This window comes from Pterocles gutturalis, unplaced genomic scaffold (genome assembly GCF_000699245.1).
Source record: "Pterocles gutturalis isolate BGI_N339 unplaced genomic scaffold, ASM69924v1 scaffold28673, whole genome shotgun sequence".
NCBI lineage: Eukaryota > Metazoa > Chordata > Aves > Pterocliformes > Pteroclidae > Pterocles > Pterocles gutturalis.
Window position 1 is genome coordinate 50970 of NW_010121351.1, and position 19620 is coordinate 70589.

At 39.6% G+C, this 19620-nt stretch overlaps 1 protein-coding gene across 1 annotated transcript in view; it reads left to right on the forward strand.

Moving 5' to 3' along the window:
- CLMN (calmin (calponin-like, transmembrane)) overlaps positions 1–19235 on the forward strand; it is a gene marked incomplete at its 5' end in the record, with an annotated part of 19988 nt that extends 753 nt beyond the window's left edge. Inside the window, 11 exons of the mRNA XM_010077214.1 lie at positions 1924–2019; positions 3529–3612; positions 6366–6458; positions 7749–7939; positions 9605–9798; positions 10808–10890; positions 12301–13623; positions 14663–14844; positions 16396–16456; positions 17473–17531; positions 19082–19235. Of these exons, the coding sequence (XP_010075516.1) occupies positions 1924–2019; positions 3529–3612; positions 6366–6458; positions 7749–7939; positions 9605–9798; positions 10808–10890; positions 12301–13623; positions 14663–14844; positions 16396–16456; positions 17473–17531; positions 19082–19235 (2520 nt within the window). The remainder of the gene's footprint in view (positions 1–1923; positions 2020–3528; positions 3613–6365; positions 6459–7748; positions 7940–9604; positions 9799–10807; positions 10891–12300; positions 13624–14662; positions 14845–16395; positions 16457–17472; positions 17532–19081) is intronic.
- Between the last annotated feature and the right edge of the window lie 385 nt (positions 19236–19620).

Consider the following 19620-nt stretch of genomic DNA (forward strand, 5'->3'; position numbering starts at 1 on the left):
AGAGAAAAAAAATTCTTAATATTACTGAGACACTAGCAATGCTTAGTGCAGGGTAGAGGAATGATACTAGCTTCCTGGTCTGGATGAAGTCCTAACTTGGACTGGAGTTTGAGCTTCACACTGCTTTTAGTATCTATGGCTAAATTTCATAAAGTGCAGACTAGGACTAAGTTTGAGCTACAAGCTGACTCAGTTTAGCTCCTATAGTTCTTGGGAAGTGATTGCATTTCAGACATAGTAAAGCACAGGGTTTTAGAAGAAAGGCATCACAGACATAGTAGCTTAAGTCCACTGCTCTGCAGTGAGTGTTGCTGGAGGAATAAAAGGATCCTGTTAAATCTCACTGGAAAATCAGAATAAAGCTAGTTGGAAATGTTTTGACTAGCGATTGCTCCCAAAGGTCTCTCAGAACAAAGACAGTGTTACGCGACTGCTTTGTGATTCAGGCTCTAGGCAGGCTCTAACTGCAGTTTTGAGAGCTGTCAAAAAGGGTTGTCAAATATGTTACTGTGGAGAAGGTCTTTGAGAAGGTCTTTGATGTACAGAAGGAATTAGATGATGGAAAAGGCTGTAGGGTGCTGTTAATTCTGCTGTGCCAAGCATATGAAGTCTTAGAAACTGTGGGCAGGTGAACTGTTTTCTCTGGAGTGCATACAATTTTTTTTCCTCTCAGATTCAACAACACAAAAAGCTTTTCTGAAGAGAGGGCAAAAGTCTGCTGCTATATTAATGTTTTTCCTAGAAGTGGCATAATAAACATATGCATGTAAAGAATGAGAGCTTTGCTAAAGCTTTCTCTAATTACAGGTGATTCCCTGAGGAGACCCACTGAGGAAGGTGGCTTCTGCCTTTATCCTCAGAGAAGCACTTCTTGCAGAGTAGCTTCTTTATTTTAAGGGCAGCAGCAAAGTCGTTGTCTTGTACTTCTTCAGGAAACTTAGGTTTTGGTGTGTCCGCTTTTGGAGCAGACCATCCCATTTGGGTCCTCTTTTGAGAAGAGCTCACTCTGCCGGTCACAGGATAATTGGGAGTAGTCTGCAACTTATGAGTTCTGGTTGTTCTTGTCTTAAGTACTGAAAGAATGAAAAATCTTTGGGCTTGAGGCTTTCAGATACGTTATTTAATTTTGAAATGAATGATACTTTGCTTTCTTTCCTTATGGCGCATTGTTTAGTACTCTTGGCTAGATTAAAGACTAGTAACGAAAACGTGTGGTCCCAGGTTGCCAGAAGCAGTGCTTAATCAAACAGTAGTGCATTGCACACCCAAAGATAAAAAGATTTGGCTCTTTAGGGACACATGAGTGAGTGACACCTGAACAGAGCATAATTGCTGCAGCTGAGACTACCCCTAAGGGCTGAGCTGACCTGGCTGTGTGCCTGACAGCGTACACATCATCATCAGAAACCTCGGTGCAGTGAGGAGGTTGGTTCCCTTTGGAGGAGTTTGCTGAGAAGAGAGAGACACAATGCAAGAAGTTGCTATTTTAAGTACTTAGAAAATAATGGGAAAGAGAGTGGCACCACCAGAAACCTTAAGAGAGAAGATAGGACGTTGTGGCCAAGCTGGATCTTGGGCTTATTTCGGGCACAAAGTGGTATTTGCTTCTGCTGGACTTGTCTCAGTCTGAGGGATCAGCACCCAGCCCTTGGGTGGTCACTTCCTAGGCAGAATTTTTAGGGTGAGATTCTGTTATGTGAAGTCTGGAATAAGCAATTACATGAGTACTAATCTCAGTTTTAGCTCAGACATTCTTACGACAGAATTGCCACTGATGTGAAAAAAGTTGGTCCTTTCATCCTGCAGGCTGAGATTTATTTCTAGTATGTCTGTCTTGTAAAATTCTCCTTCTTACTCTCTGAAATCATGGTGACATACCAAGCAGTACTGCTTTAGAAGCTACCTGGTTTCTTTTCTTCACAGTGCAAGCCGCCTCTGAAAGTGAAAGACCTGTTTATAGACATACAGGATGGCAAAATTTTGATGGCACTACTGGAAGTCCTGTCAGGGCAAAAGCTGGTACGTATACAAGAGGGAGAAACCTCCATAGGTGTGGAGCTCTATATGGTACAAGCAACAATGTATGGACATCCAAGGAATAAGAGTGAATTTGGTCCTGTGTCTTGGGTACAGCAGTAAGCATTTCAGCAACTTCATTGTAATTTCTTTACATTACAGGCTGGTGTCCTGAGCTGTAACTTAGATTTCAAGGAAATACAGAACTATGGTGTAAATGGTGTGTGATCAGTGTAAATGTTCCTTCTGCTCAGGTTTTTTAAGATATTAATACATTAATGCTCACATGTTCTGTTTGGAAATGACCCAAGTCACGTTACCAAGAAAAGATACATTTGCTGTATTATTTTTTAATCCATAAATTCTGTTTCTATTTAGTCTATGATCATTATGACACTTAATAGGTCTGCTGATGCTTGGTGTACTTGTGAGTTTAGTTCTGGTAACCTGGCTCAGGTTTCATTAGTCTTACTGATACGGTCTAAATCAGAAGGGCAAAGTTTCACTTATCAGAATCTTCTTCTCTCCTTTCTTTGTAAGAGCTGTATAAAGTTCCAAGTACCAGAAATGGAAACACCCAGTGCAAATATAAATGACCAATTACAGTTGACTTTAATGTTGTCTTTCTACATCAGTGTTGTCAGCAAGTACTCTCTTTTAAGTGGGTATTACACTTGGATAAGAGGAGAGACCAGGAGCCGTCTCACCACTGCAGATGCACTTGCAATCACCCGGTGATGCTCTGTATACTGCAGCAGGAGTGGCCATTGTGGTCAGACATGCAGAACCACCTATTCTTTAATATTCTTGCAGTTTTGGGAAGCTGTAGCAGAAGCAGCAATGTCTCTGTGTGCATTCACACAGATTGCATTGAGAGCCGGGCTGGAAAGGAATTGAAAGGGGAAACACATCATGGTAGACCTTAGGCTATGCCTTGGGAGGTCAGGGAGGAGGACAAGGAAGGAGGTAAGGTCAGCTGGCCAGACTTGTTGTGCTGGCAGTTAGGTATTCCTGCACATGTCATAAAAACAGCGTGCCAAAGTGGAATTGCAGGGAGCCAGGCATGCAGCAAAACTGTTTTATCTTTGCTAAAGTGAAGGCTTCTGCCTCCCACCTGCCTGTGCCTGCTGTGAAAACTGCTCATGCCTCCTAATGAGGATCATTTAATTTAATTCACAAAAAAAAGAAAAAACAACTATTATTATGAATTTCAGGTAACTTTGATCCTGTGACTGTGGTTGAGGAGTAATTACATAAATAATCAACATGGCAGGTTCTGGAGGTTGATAACATCTGGAGAGCAGAAAAGCTGGTTGCTAACCCTGTTTTGCTAAAGCAAGGGCAGATCATGTAGTTGAAACACTTTACTGATCAGAAAATATGGCAATAATTTTATATTGGTCGATTTCCTTAGCTTTATTTTGCCTCTGTATCTGTAGGTTTTTTAAGCTTGTATGTAGTGGTGAATAATTCCACCGTTTTTAAAAACAGCATGGCTCTTGTTTTTTCTAGATGCACGAATACAAATCTTCAACCCATCGCATTTTTCGTTTGAACAACATAGCCAAAGCACTTAAGTTCTTGGAGGACAGTAATGTGAGTATTTTCAAAGGCTGGTCATAATATCTTCTCTTGATGTATATTGAAAATTGTAATGGTTATAATTGTATCTACTCTGATGCACTGCATGTAGGTAAGAGGAATGCATTGCTTAAAGGCACTGGGACTTACCTTAGCAGCAAGGCTGAAAAGCCACATAAAAATGCAAAATGAGAACACCTACAGAGTCTAAACCAAGGATTATGTGTTCATTTTATAATGTAAAAGTTCAACAGGCTTAAAGGATCAGGAACCTAATATTAAAAGAAAATAAAAAAGAAATGTAAGTAATCTTATGAACTGGGTCTTAGCGGCATTACTTCAGTTATGCTGAAGGTAGATGACTTTCTTTCATCAGAAATACTTTCAGTATTACAAATCATGTATTTATCTGGTAAACTGCTGCAGCAGCTGATCATGAGTCAAAGGCAAGAGAAAATTAAATCTGGGAACATGACATAAATACATAATTCCAGGAATCAAAACCTTATAAGGATATAACTTCCCTCATAGTCAGTGTGGCCTTACTTCAAGATCACTTCCTAAAGCTGTAAGTGACCAAGCCAGATCAGACCCTGTAGCTTGAAATTATTCAATCCTTTTTTCTTTTATGATTTCTCCTATAGGGCTTTATTCCAAAGCCCTATGGATGTGGCCTGTGTCTTGAAAACTCTCTGCTCTTAAAAAGTGTTGAGAAGTGATGCTGTCAAGAGAAATCCCAGCCATATCACAACTCATACACCTGGTATACCCAGATCTTTCAGAAAGAGAAAACTGATATTGGACTCTGGCCCATAAAGGACTGGAGGACTCCCGCTATATGAAAGATTTTTTAATCTAGTGTCTGAAGTACAGTTTTGCAACTTCTCCACTCTGCCATCTGGGAAGAAAATGTAATTGATGATCCTGTTGACTCCAGGGTGCAAGTACTCCACAGGGTTTAAACTTAATGGATGAGGAGGGATCTGGTGTGTGCATAGGGGCAAAACCCTGCCTGCTGTGGAATGCCACAACAGTGAAGGATGCCTCTTTGCTGCTACCCTGCAATGAGTTTGTCTCTTGCTCCAGGGGTACTAGAGCAGGGCTAGTCAAGCAGGAGAGTCACTGCAACCCCAGTGCAGGAATGAGCTTGATGTGAAGCCTTTAGTGGATCTTTTATGTCCTGAAAGATGTAGGAGGTTTAACCTCCTTTGCCTTTTTCCCAGGAGAGGATGTGAGAGGTCAAGAAGTTGTCCAGTAACTTCCAGGTGTTCCAGTCTCCTCTTGGATACTCCATCAGGAGGGGCTGCTCTGGCCCTAAAGGTGTATGTCTACATGTCCTACTATAGAACTGCTAAGAAATATTTTACAAGTTCTCAGATTTCTTAACAGTTTCCCAGTTGATAATTTTTACCCAAATCCAGCTGAGGCCCACTGGCAGAAGAGAATTTTTTTCTCTGTTGATATCAACACATTGCAGAGCTGCAGCTGAAGCATGCCTGGTTGCCAGGACCTCGCCAGGGGACAACCTAGAACCTCAATGAGCAAGGCAAGGCAGGAGGAGCCTTGGACACAGGCGACCTTTTAATGATTAGTGCTAAAGCACCTACTTTTCTATGGATTTCTTGTTTCCTTAAGAGGAAGCAGCCAGTATCTTATAGCCAGCTATCTCTGCTGGGCTGGATGACAAACATAAGCAGCAGTAACAGGACAGAGCTGACACAGAGCAGGCTAACAATAAATGCCACTTGCTCCCCATTTTGGAGAAACTGCTATTAAAATGTACTAGGACTTAAAGGTTTTCCCATGCCAAATACCTTGGAGCTAGCAAGAAATCTGAGCCTTGAAATGTGACAGCTAGAGGTGTCTTCTTGCTAATACTGAAAGCTGTTGTGTGAACCACTAGATAAAGTTATTTTGCTTTCCTTTCTTCAGTTTAACCAAACCAGTTAGTGAAGGGTGGTGATGAAAGTATTGGCAAGATGTGTTGGCTGCCAGGAGCTTCAGGGTTAGATATTAAACCACAATGGGTGGAACCCATCAGTGTACGCTTCTGTGGAACTGGGGCAGCAGGGTAAAGCACTGCTAAGTGATTCATCATGTACAGGATTTCTGAGTGATAAAGGGGCTCTGTGCCGGGCTTTAACTCGGTCTGGGTGCCATGTGCAGTACTGACAGCTTCCTTGCTTCCTCCCTCGGCTGTGACCTTTGTCAAAGCCAAGTCTGTGTTGTCTAAGAGAATAACATCCTGGTGTTATCAGGTAGAAACCTCAGTGTGGGAAAGTCTAGAGTTTGCTTGGATTAGGCAACCCTATCGTTTGCTAACCGATTTAATCAGAAGTGTGTGACAAGCTGTGTAAGGTGAGATAAGAAGGACAAAGGAGATTCATAGCAAAACAGAAGTAAGCAGATATTATTAGGATTTTAATTTTTGTACGAGAATTAACTCTCTGCTTTCTAAGAATAGGATCCACTGGAGGGGACACCATCTTGTTCCATTTTTGTATGGAGGAAACACATTTGTGGTCTTGAAGATGCAGAACTCGGCTCAAGTCTGTTCTGCAGACTATGCTGAGGGCTTGAGACAAGAGTTTAGCGAGCGGTTTGGTTGTGATCAGGGGAAATGATCATCAGCAAAAGATTTCAGTCTTGCTTTTTGTCTGGCCAGTCAGTGGCAGAAGTGTTCTGGACATACGCAGTAGTCTCAGTGCATTTTTTGTATTTACCTTGCTTCTCTGAATTTGGCTCTGAATTTATGATCTCTTCTACAGGTGAAGCTTGTTAGCATTGATGCAGCAGAAATAGCAGATGGAAATTCCTCTCTGGTACTTGGACTAATATGGAATATAATCTTGTTTTTTCAGGTAGTAAAACTTGAATACTTTAATTACGAGTGAACAATCTTTATGGTATCAATCTATTCCAGCTGAATACTGATTTTTAAATTGATTTTTAATCCTAAAAAACATAATTAAGCATGCTAAACCTGAGCTTTTTCCTCTTAATGTATACTAATTTTATACCTGCAGCTGCTTTCATTTTACTTCATTTGACTTATTTTGGAGTAAATAGGAGACAGTTTAAGCCCTTGTTTGACTTGGACCAGAATTAGAGCTTCAGATTACTACTTTTCTTTCTCTCCTGTGCCTTCTCAGGGTTCTGTTCCAGATTCCCTGGATCTGAACCAATGGCTCAGGTTTGGTTCCAGGTCATAGTTTATTTTCAATAACCTGATCTGGATTTGGTCCAATGTGGTGGGAAATTCCATGTAGAATCACTGATCTCTAGAGACTTACTCAACATGGCAAAAATTCGCAACTGATATAAAGGGCCAAATGAAAGATCTTGAAGGGCCTGGAACTGATAAAACTGATTTGAGCCTGAAAATTGATTTAGCCCCAGGCTGAGATTAAGGCTATTCCCTAATCTACATGTATTTTGAAAGTGCCTTTATGGACAATACCGATTTCTAATGAACAGAGAGAGATGGAGGGAGGGTTCTGCAATTCTTGTAAGACTGTGAGGCTTTTTTATTCTTTTGAGCTTGTTTCAAAAATGGCTAGGTTTAAAAAAAATAATCTCAGAGTTGCACTGAGTTTTCTCTCCCTGGCTGAGCAACTCAAGCTGAACAGTGGTGCACAGCACCAGTTTGGCCAGACGGACTTGTGGGCAGAAATGGTGTGACCAGAATCTGTCACCCCAGCAGCAGAGGCCATGGGGGACCTCAGAGCAGCAGAGTGGATAATTTGTACTTAAATATCAATGCTGACCAGGACAGGAGTGCTGCTGCACGTCACCATTTCTTGACTAAAAATATTTCACTCAAGCAAGTCCTGTGAAGAGAAAGAACAATTTTGGTTAAACTAACTTTTCTTTCAAGGACATGTTTCTTTGCTTTTTGTTTAATATGAATTTCCTCAGTTCAGCCTTAACTGATACCTTGTCCTTTCCGTTTCCTGGAGTTGCCAGCTGTGCTGATGCTGGCTGTCACATCTGCACAATGCAAGCTGAGAGTTTAATGCGTAGGTCTATAATTACCTCTTAAAATTCAGTTATGGCGCTGTTATCTTTAAAGTTTGCATGAAAACAAGCACTGAGCTCTCCAAGCAGCCAGTGTTAAACCGCAGCACTGCGTGTTTCTCCTTTTATTATAGATTAAGGAGCTGACAGGCAACCTCAACAGGAACTCCTCCTCCTCCAGCCTGTCCTCCGGGCCCAGTGGTCCGGAGTCAGACACGTCCCACCCCAGCACTCCCAGCGTGGAGAGAAACGTCTCTGTTACAGTGAAGGATCAGCGGAAAGCCATCAGAGCACTTTTAAACTGGGTTCAGAGGAAAACTAGAAAGTAAGCTAACAAACCCTTGTATAAAACCATGTTTTGCTGCTTGCCCTTTTGAAACTGGATCTCTTTTCTTTCTCATGCCGCGTGTGTGTGTTACCATGTGCTGTGGCTGCTTCTGCTTTCAAAATTTGCAGACACAAGGTCTCTGCAGGGGGGTGTATCACTACGGCCACTTGTCTACAGTGGCCATCTGACCTTGAAGCCGTGTGCGTTGCTGGCTTCACGATTTGAGTGTTAAATGTTAACTTGCGCTAATCTGCTTGGCGCTGTTTAAAACAGGATCGTTCCTTTCTCCCCTTGCCCCCTGGCTTTTGTGCAGTCCATCTGCTATCTTTTGCTAACTAAAGGGTGAACTGGAAAAAAAACATATTGAAAGACTTTAGCAACAGTCTTCTAAATTTAGTAGTAGCCCTGAGGAAGCTTCTCTGTGTGCTGCAGAGTACCTTGAAGGACAGAGCCCCTACTAGAGTTCCTCTTTCCTCAGAATTAAAAAGGGGAAGGGGGTGAATCTTAAGTCTCTTCTCATGAACGTGTAACATCTGGGTCCATTTCTGCTGCTCAACACATCTCTCAACATCTCTCAACACATCCTTAATAAAAAAGCAGTTCTTTCACCAAGGGATTTTGTCTAGTAATGCTTTATTTAACCTGGCAGAGTTACTGGTAACAAGTTGGGTTAACAAACTTCAGTGCAAGATGTCTAGTGCACGTGTAAATGCTTGGATTGTATTTTATGTACATTACTATCTGAAATGGTGACTGCCACAGAGTTTTAAAGAGGGCATGGGTCCTTGGCATTTTTGTCTGTTGATGGATTTATATGTCCAAATCTGCCTGTGCATACAAATGTTGTGTGATGTTCTGTGTCTAGTGTCAAAGATGCAAATTGACATCTTAAATGTTTGGTCCTGTGGGCCACATCATCCCTTGGTTATCTCCAGTGAAGCTAAGGGTGCTTGTTGTGCAGATAAACTTGTCCCATTGAGATCCATAATTCACAGTCCAGTCAAAGAGTACAAACTCAAAACATCTAATAGGAGGAAATTGTTCTTGCAACTGCATTATTAACGACATAATAGCATCTTTATAATCCTGTTATCCCATGACCTGTACAGAATTTTCTGTTCTGGAGCTGCATTTCATTGCAAGTTTGATGGTGGCTTTTTCCTCCAAAACTTTAGGGATCTAACACACTTGTGGTTTATACGTATACTGACACCATTTGCACTTGGTAAAGCACTTTTTTTTGCTATAGAAGGCCAAGTACACAGGAATTGGAATAATTTATGCTTATGTTTTTAAATACTTAAGTGCTGGCAGTCTTCCCAAGCTATGGTATTAAAATGCTGGAGAGCATCAGAAACAGGAATCACAGAGACATTTGGTTTTGTGAATGTTAAATGTGGTTGCTGAGTTCTTGAGGGCTTTGTTTTTACTAACTACTTCCTACAAGCAGGTTGATGTCAGCTGTCACACCAATCCAGTTTGTGAATCCTTGTTTTTTACAGACGTATTTTGTGCTTTCTGAAATCCAAAAAGATCTCAAATGTGACTAGTGCAACTCAGCAACCTTACTTTTAACTTTCAGGAGTCTTTGAAAACGATGATGCTTTTATTTTGGATTTTCTAACACAACCACCCATGTAAACTGTATGTAATTCTGTTCAGGTACGGTGTTGCAGTTCAGGACTTTGCCAGCAGTTGGAGGAGTGGCCTTGCTTTCTTAGCTATCATAAAAGCAATAGACTCTACTTTGGTAGACATGAAGCAAGCACTGGAGAAATCATCTCGAGAAAACCTGGAGGATGCTTTCAGCATAGCACAAAATAAGCTGGGTGTTCCTCGGCTCCTAGAACCAGAAGGTAAAATGCCTGCATCAACTTGGTTGGGTAACATTCAAGCTAGAATGAATTCATGAATATTGCATTGTGATACCTACCAAAAACCTCCCGTGATGAGGGTGTTAATGTGATCAGTGTGTTGGGCTGATTGATAAGAAAAATAAAAATGAATTGGTCACTGGCTTGTAGTGGCATGCTTCCAGTCACATTTGTAAGCTCCTTGGGGGCAGAGATCTTACCATAGTTTTAGCTATGTACACTGGTCCTGGTTAATGTTTAGATGCTATGTGACATCTGCATTACTAGCGAGCATTAATCACCACCCTGTTGTGCTAAGAAGTATCTCAGTGCATCAGCACAATTTCATATTGCCTACAGTCTGCAGAGCCCAAATGTCACTCCAGGACAAAGTGTGTGAGTCTGCCGTACCAGGAAAATAGGTAGATACCTATTCAAATGTATTTGCATCTCCCAGTTTTTTCTTTACAATGCATATATACACATATATATTTATACCTGTAAATATAAGCATATATATATGTGTGTATATAATTATACATATATAAATTGAGCTTCTTCTTGCAGTGTTTTTTACTGAACTCTCCTAGACAGCTGTTAGGCCTTGATTTTATGACTGAAAGCACAGATTGGTTATTTGTGCTTTCATGGGTAACCTGGTAGAAGATTGGGCCATCCTGCTAAAAATAAATCTCTGTGCTGTCAGTCAGCAAGATCACTGGCTAGTGACAACAACATAAATGACAGTATGAAGGTGTATGAAAAGGGAACCTGATCAGGGTTCAGTATGCATTTGGAAATAAGAAAAAAATCAATGCAAATGAGATGTTGAAAACTTTTTCGAGTGGCAAAAAGTGGTGAAAAGTATACCTCTTACCTGTCAGAAAAATAAATGTATTTGTAGCTGTTATTTCTCTCATCATAAAGGCGGGGTAAACGTCTGACAATCTATTCCCCTGCAAGAGTGTTTTAAGGCTGTGTGTGCTCAAGCCCTTTGCATCTGTCTCCACAGATATTATGGTGGAATCACCTGATGAACAGTCAATTGTGACATACGTGGCGCAATTTCTGGAACACTTCCCAGAACTGGAAGGGGTATGTGTTTACTCCTACATCATCTAATTTTTAAAATTTGCTTTCTTGTACTTAATAAAGTCAAATATTGCTGTATTTATTTTCTAGGTTTCTTTCTAAGCTGTTTAAAATAAACCACAAGCTCAGATTTAATTTTTCACATTTTTGTTAAATCCAGTCAAGTGGGCTTTCATTGGCTAACTTGCTTTAGGTAGAATTGTCCTTTGAAACATTTACATCCAATTATAAGTTTCAGAGCTTACAAATAAGTCTTAAATAAGGCTGAAATTTGTCTGTTCATCTATGATGATTCATTGGACTTTGAATTTAATTTTGACTTCTATCTTCTCAAGTTTGAGGGCCACAATCAATCTGAATTTAGCAGGTATCAATCAGACACGAGATACCAGGGCTGAATCTTGTCAATGCAGCAGCCAAAGCACTCATTGTAAGCATGACATAAACTGCAGCTTAAAGGACCAGGACTGTAATGCAGACTTTATAAAAAATAAAGAACTAAGGAGGAAGCAGGGACTGACCATCAGGGATTGACAAATGTCTTTTGGAGAAACAGAGGATAAATTTATAGAGGAATTAAAGGATAGGAGACAGAAAACTCGAGGAAAAATGGGAAGTCCCAAGAACTGGAGAAGCGATCTGCATAAGTTGAAAAAGCCTGTCTGGGCGCTGCTCGTACTTTCAGACAAACCTAGTTCAACATAGTTGTCTTGGTTTGAAAGGGTCCCCAAGGGAGTTAGTGTCCCTTGAGTATCTGGGTAAGTTTTTATGCCACCATAGATGATGGTTCCTACATGAAAAGCCTTCCTCTCATTCCTTGACTGAAGGTTTCAGTTGGCATGTATTTTGTAGCTTGTAAAATTGGTAGGCATTACTAAAATAATTCAAATTAAAATTATTATAATAATCTAATTATTATTATTAGATTAGATTAGATGAGCAATACAATTTGTTGGCATTAAGACCTATGGGCATTTTAATGGACAAAGAAAAAGCCTACTTGTTTTTTAAATACAGTCTGTTGGAATGAAATAATCCAGTATATTAATATATTGCACTGTGGATTTAGTGGACTTGTTAGTTTTATTTTATTCCCAGGGTTTGGGATTGTGTCAAAAAAACAAGTCCATTGTCTCCACAGGTGCAGCAGGGAGAGAGGAATGTATTAACAACTGAAGAGTAGGCTTGTCTGCATTCTGATCTTCCTGTACAAGTGGCTTCTTGATGTTGAGCTTTGTTCAAGTCACTTGACTTGCCAAATTGGTTTCCCTTCTTTCAAAATAAGTGAGTCATTAATTGGCCGTTCACAAGGTAATGAGGTGATGGGCTAGTTATTCTTTCTGTAGTGTTTGGGAAAAGTAAAATGGTATCTGAGGTATGATTTGTCTTTTAATGGTGTATTATTGCTTACAGGAAGACTTTACAGATCCTGACAAGGAGCTTCCAATTGAGTCCACATACGTCCACATCAAAGACACACCTTCAGAAAAGGAAGGCAAAATCCTGATTTTAAGTGAAAGTGAAGAAAGCATGTATACTGTTAATCACGAAAGGAGTCATCCTGCTCCTCCAAAGGTTCATATTCATGACAACCCTGAGACAATCCCACCAGAAACCATTCCTGAAAATTGCAATGGGAAATTGAGTTTAGTATTAGGTGATTCACAGGAAATGTCTGAAGAGGAGCCTCAGAGGCCTACCTCACTGAAAATTACAGGATCTGTCAGTTTTGAATCCAATTCCTCTTGGGAGGTTCTAAGTGATAAATTCATGCCAGGTGAAGGGAGTATATCTGATGATCCACTGAAACAGAACAACGACCTTTCTCCATCTGCTCTGACAGATCAGAAAAATTCTGTTGACTCTTTTGAAGACTACTCTGAAGAATTAACTAAAGAAACCTCTACTGAATATGACAATGAAACTAAGAGCCTTTCAGCCAATACTTCTTCTTTGAGTCCATTATCCTGGACTTCAGGTATACTTACAGATGAATCTATAAATAAAGTAGAAGAGAGCAAACTCCAAACTTCAATTCTTTTACCAGAAGATATCTCAAAACAAGAAGATACACATAAATATGTTCTTCATCTTCTAAATGAGGAAATACTGAAACTTCCAGAAAATGAACATACAAAGCGATCACCTGTCTTCGAGACAATAGAAACTAACCATTGTTCACTGAATGATTCTAATCTCAAAAGCCAAGAACTACCTACACAGGATGAAACATCTGATGACTCTCTTTCAGATGTACATAAAAATCCAGAAAACCTCGACAGCTGTGATGAAGTTGAGTCTTCAGCTGAAATCCTACCCAGTTCTTCGAAAGTATCTGTAATACCCCATGATCTCTTTTATTATCCACATTATAATGTTCCCATATCAGCAGTTTTGGATGCTTACCTTGAGCCTTGTATTGAAGGTTATGATACTGGAAATGACAAAGCTGCTTCTGAAACAGTAACAGATGTTTTACATGAGAAGGGCTTACCAGAACAGAACTACAAAGAGTATGCTCCAGAGCCAGGCTTGGGGAATAAGCTAGGTGTCCCTCCATCAGAAATGGATACTGAGAATAGTGAGGAGGAAACAACAGATATTAACAGTCACATGAATTCTTCTGATGAAAAAGAAGTGCCATTACTAGTAGGAGAAGAGGAAGAAGAAGAAATTGAAAAATATGTCAAAAAGTCCACCAACCATGAAGATTCTACTGTTCCACAACATCCTGAGGTATTTTTGTTTTTTATTGCCACCGTTTATTTGTGTATATATGGGGGATTACCATCTGACCTCAGTGGTTTTCATTGGCTTTTGTTTTGCAAGGCTTTGGAGAAATATGTAAACTATACATGGTTTCCTGTCCCATAACGCTGTTTGCCACAGCCCTCTACTGGCATGAATGGAATTGCAGATCCCTGAGATCGGACATTAGAAGAGAGAATAAGCCCTAATACTAATAGTACTCCAAAAATTTGAATTTTAATTAAGTTTTAAAGTACTTTGAAGCTCCTATAGAATCCCTAGGCATAAAAGATTATCACTGAAGGTATTTTTAATAATTTGTAATGACATGAAGAGAAAGTAGTATTGCTGATACAGAAAGGACACAGAAAAAGGTAATTGTCTGAATCCAAATAAGTTTGCCTACAAAAACTTAAACCAATTTGAGTTGGATAAATTACATGGATAAAATGAAGCCTTGTCTACACTGGAGGAGGAGAAATGGGTGATTTTTGGTAATTATTCTGTGTACTGGGTTTAGGCAATTTGCTACTGCATCTCTTCTTGCAGACGCTGATTTTTAATTGTCTTACACATTTTCCAGCGCAGTAATTTTAGACAATGTTTTTCAGGAATGAGCGTCCATTTAACGTTACTCTACATGTTGCTTAGACAAGTTACTTGGACATGTTTTGGTCCTGACACTTACTACAGTAATGAAGTCAAATTGCTGTTAGCTTCAAAGACTAATTGGGGATAGATTAAAAAAAATCTTAGTGGATTATTTCAAAGAGCCATGTCATGTCATGACTTCTTATATAAAAATAACTGACAACTAATTGTATGTATGTTGAATGGATGATACTTTATAGCCCAATGTATCCAAAATGATCTTCAAGAAATTAATTGCTTTTTGTTCTCTTTAGTGAGACTTTCCACCTCATACTACGTGCAATTTAGCATCTGAGTAGGCTACACTACTAAGATATTTGGAAGGGTGGAGAGTCAGTCTTGTTGTCTAATGCAAAATATTTCTTAATTTCAACAGGCCATAGCAGACCATGTAGAGGATTTATCAACAGCCATAGAGAGACCAGAAAAAAGTAGTAACAGGGAGAAAGAAGGGAAAAACATGATGAAAGCAGAAGACTTACAGATCTCAGAAGACAGCATTACTTCTCTGTCACAACATAACCTGGAAGAAATTGCTGATGTTCAGGAATTTACCAGGTATTTCACATTAATTTTGTCTTAACTACCCCTAGCTGGTATGAATGCCTTCTGAAGTGTGCATTGACCACTGCATGTTTCTTGCAGATTTCTTTTAGGAGCAGTGTGTTGGGACTTACTAGCTTCTTCCTGTGTATCTCTTAAACGTGTCAAGTGATTCAGTGCCAATGGGACTTGATTTGACTTTGGTATACAAACTTTGCTACGCAAAACCCAACTGGAACCCCAGTGCATTTTGAACACGGCAGTGGGCAGTGTTGTAACTGTTTTTCCAACAGAAAGAATGTTTTGTAACGTAGATAAAATAATTCATGTGCATTGTGGCACTATGTGTGACATTGCTTCATTCCAACAGATATTTGTTGGCCTTTTTTTTTCTGTCTGTGAACAAGTGAACAAGACTGTGGTAGGTTGACTTTGGCTGGCCACCAGGTGCCCACCAAGCCATTCTCTCACACTCTATCTTGGAGGGAGAAAATTAAGATTAAAAAGTCATGGGTCAAGGGAAAGGCAGTTTAAAGAAAAAAAGCAAAGACCACTTGTGGAAGCAAATTAAAAGGAGAAAGAAAAAAAAAAAAAAAGAAAAAAATATGCTCTACTTCCCATCAGCAGGCAATGTCCAGACACTTCCTGGGAAGTAGGGCCTCAGTAGGTATAGTGGTTGCTTCAGAAGGCAAACGACTTAATAATGAGAGAGAGTGCGTGTGTATGTCCCTCTGCCAGCTTCCTCCTTTCTCTTAGCTGTTACTGCTGAGCACAACATCATATGGTATGGAATATCCCTTTGGTCAGTTTGGGTCAGCTGTCCTGGCTATGTCCCCTCCCAACCTCTTGCTTACCCCCAAGGCCTAGTGACCTTTGAGGTGGTGGGGGAGGAGAGACAGCCTGGGTGCTGTGTGAGCACTGCTCAGCAACAGCTGAAACGGCGGTGTGTTATCAGCACTGTTCCAGCTACAAATACAAAGCACAGCACTATTGGGGCTGCTACAGGGAAGGTTAACTGCACCCCAGCCAGACCCAGCACAGAGACACTCAGCTAATTTTACTCCATTCACTTATGTTCCCTCTTATCTTCTAATTTAGTTCTTAGGTAATATATTTGAGTGGGACATGAACTGTAATTTGCTGACGTTTATCAATATAGCATTCTAATGAATTCGAAACAATTTGCTTAGAAAAACCCATTGTCTCCTTCAAGCTTTCTGTTCCCTGCATGGCCTGTCATTGTTTAATTTATACAGACAGCCATAAAACCTGGGGTATACTCTCACTTAAATGTAAATGATGTGCAAAAACCCTATCAGATACCATTTTTTCAGAAAAGATTCCAGTTTGAGCATATGGATATTTTATTGTGGGTCAGATTTTGCTAAAGCTATTTTTTATAATGTTACTGATTAATTCAAGTCCATATTCTAATACATGCAACAATGGATATTTGTGGTTTTTCATAGCTTAAAAATAGCATGTGCAATTGCAGTGGCTTTCTTTGAAGTCAAAACAAAACTTGGCTTTATGAGTTTAAAATCTTTGGCTTTACATACATTTCAGAACCAGTGACAGTGATTCCAACATGTATCTCCGAAAAAGATTTCCTAATACTTCTGAGGAGGTAAGTATGTGGACATTTGCCTATCGCTGTTTCTCTTAAACTCCAAAAAATTCACATCCTGTAAAAGGGCCTACTCTATAGATAAGCTCTGTGATAATACAAAAGCCCTGTGACTTCCAAAAATTTTAGTGCCAAAACCAGCCATCGCTGAAAAGCTTTATGAACTCTTCTAAATATATGGAACTGACCCTTATTGAACCTTGAACAAACCCACAAAGTTTACCTAATACTACATTTAAATCTGTTGTAACTTTGATGGTTACTTTGTCATAACGTTTCACTTCTTTGAAACTGCCTTTATTTGCTACGCCAGTTTCTTTTTCCTGGTCACAGTCCTGCAAAAAAGCTGGGTGTCTCCTGAAATGCACTTTTTAGGAAAGACTGGGCTCTCTCCTTCTCCTTCATAGTAACAGTGTATTGTATTATCCCAACAGCAGCATTTAACCCTAGAAGAACTTCAGTAAACTGCATCCTTAATGGCAGATGTAATTCATACATGTTTCTTGAGAGCACACTGTACAACCAAGCTCTGGATTTTTATTTTTTAACTCAGAAGGAAGGGACAGCAACAGCAATCTGGGCATGCTAAGCAAGGATAGGAATGTGGTTCTTTTCAGCACCAAATAAAATTATGAGCTTCTTGACGTTTTAAAGAAATGCTGCCACTGATGTTCAGTGGAATGGAGGTTTCATACAGGTGCTCTAGTTTTGTGGTGCTATCAGAGCTACTAGACATGTATATGAATGAGGAGAGTTTTATTCAACTGAATAAAAGCTGTTGAAAGCAAAAAAAAAAAAAAATTAATCTTTTTTCAAAACTTTTTTTCTTTTCTGTATATGTACCAGACTGCAGTGGTGGATGTGCAGGCAGGGAATAAATTTGTAAGGACACACTCATTTTATCTGAGCAAATATTAGACACATGCTGCATAGAAAGCACACATATCTTCCCTCTTTGCAAGATGCTAATTTTATTTGTTTATATAATCTATTTCTGGATTCTTTGTTTGTTTAAGGAAACTTATGCTGAAAATGAGCAGATGACAGATACGGGTGAAAATCCATTAATCATGAGGTGAGTTGTTCTTATTCAGACAAAGCTTTTTGCAAGGAATGCGCAGCTCCTAGGTACTTCCAACAATGCTACCAAGGGAAATAAAAACTAACTGTAATGGTGGATACTGACTGGACATGGTGTCTAGTGGCTCGGAGTCCATATTTCCCATAGGTGCAAGATACAAAACTTCTTTATTGCTTGATCTCCCCATTGACTAAAATGTTTTCTTGACTTCAAAGATTCAAGAATTCAATCTAAGCAAGATTGTGAGCACCTTCCCCACTTAGAGGATGCTTCAGACCAAGAAAAGAATGGGAGGACTTCAAATATGAGGCCCTCTGGCAGTGATGACTCTTTCCAGGGTTGGAAGGTTCTCAAGACAATGTTTAGTGTGGACAGTGCTTGGGAAAAATGATTCAATGGAGTTCTGGCCTCTGTTAGAGCACCCATAAGTTTCTATAATTTGTATATGTGTTTAGTGTAGACTTAGGGTGCTGTGATGGATCCTAACTCAGTGTGTGCATCCCTTTGGTATTAGGGTCTATGTATCTATAAGAAACAAGGATTGCTTTATGTTTTCCCTCTAAGGTGATAGTGAATAGTACCTCCCAGAACTTCTAGTTAAAATGATGGTTGCATTTAAATGCAGAAAACACACTAAATATTACCGGGATCTAGTGTCCTAGTCTCACACTTCTGTTAAAAAAATAAATTAATAGCTGTCACAGATATGCCTGTTTGCAGACTGCTGAGATTGTGCCAGTTTTGTGTAATACTCAGATATATATCCAGTATAATCTTTGAACAAGCAGGATGCCCCAAGCCTGAAAAAGGACTCATTAAAACAGGCCAAAACCCATTTTTCTTCAAAAGTAGATTAAAAAAAGTCTACCAGAGGGTGATTCATATAGTATTGTAAAGTTATAAAATGAGTGTACCATCTTGCGCCTTAAGACCTTTTCTTGTCTTTGTGAGTGCTCAGTGGTGCTGGCAGAGTCCATTGGGCTTTGCCCTTATGAACTGCAGCTGGAATTCTGGAAAGTTGGAATTTTGGAGTTGTCCTATAAAACCCTAACTGCTAGCTGGTTTCTGGAAGTCTTGGGCTTTTTTTTGCTTAAAGTTCTGGTGTCTGACATGAGAAGCTCTGAAAGTAGATGATTTGGGGAAAGTATATCAAGTCAGGTACAGTGTATAAGTAGAATTGTGAAAGTGTGATATGTGTTGCCTGAAGCTATATTTACTGTTCTCTATATAAAAGGATATCTTTTTGACTGATGGAAATCACCTTATGTCAAAGGACTGAACCATAACGGCATGTATTTAAACTACCTGAGAATTTGTCCAGAGTTTTCAGAGGATTAATCGCTATGTACATTGGCTCTTAGGGAAACACACTGCTAAAGCCCATTATGCATCTCATAGTCTAGCGTGGACTCCAGCTGACTAGGTTGAAATGGTTCAGTAAACTGCTGTCTTTCAGTTTGCCCTCTGATCTTTACAATAGATGTTAACAGTGAGGGTTTTTTCTTCTTTTTCCTGCCTTTTACCAAATTCTCTCCTGTTTTCAGGAAGAAAAAGGACTTGGAAGCAAGTGAGACTCCAGCACCAACTCATGAGATTATGATTGTTGAGCAGCCGGAGCTATTCTACTTCATCATTTTCTTCTGGGTGCTGGTCTACTGCCTTCTGCTCCTTCCACAGCTTCTTAGCAACAAAGTTTGATCTCTCTGAGGTGTGGAAAACAAAGGATGGTGGCTGGATTACTTTTTGTATCTGCATATGAATATGTTCCTTCAGGTGAAGCACAAACAAAAATGTAGGATCTGATATTTGTGTTTAGTATCAGGTTGCCCGCAATTCTTCTACTGTTGTGCTATGACAGTGTCTAAGCACATTTTCTATTACGATAATTGTGTAAATATATATAAAAATGACCTGATTTAGTAGATGCAATTTTGTACATTTGTGCCTTGCTTTATAAGATGCTAAATAAAACCAGATAACTATCAGTAGAAATACGAACAATTCAGAGCTCTAGACTTCAAAAATTATTCTTCTGGCTTCATTTACTTATGTAGGGCCTGACAGCTGTGGAAGAGGGGTGGTG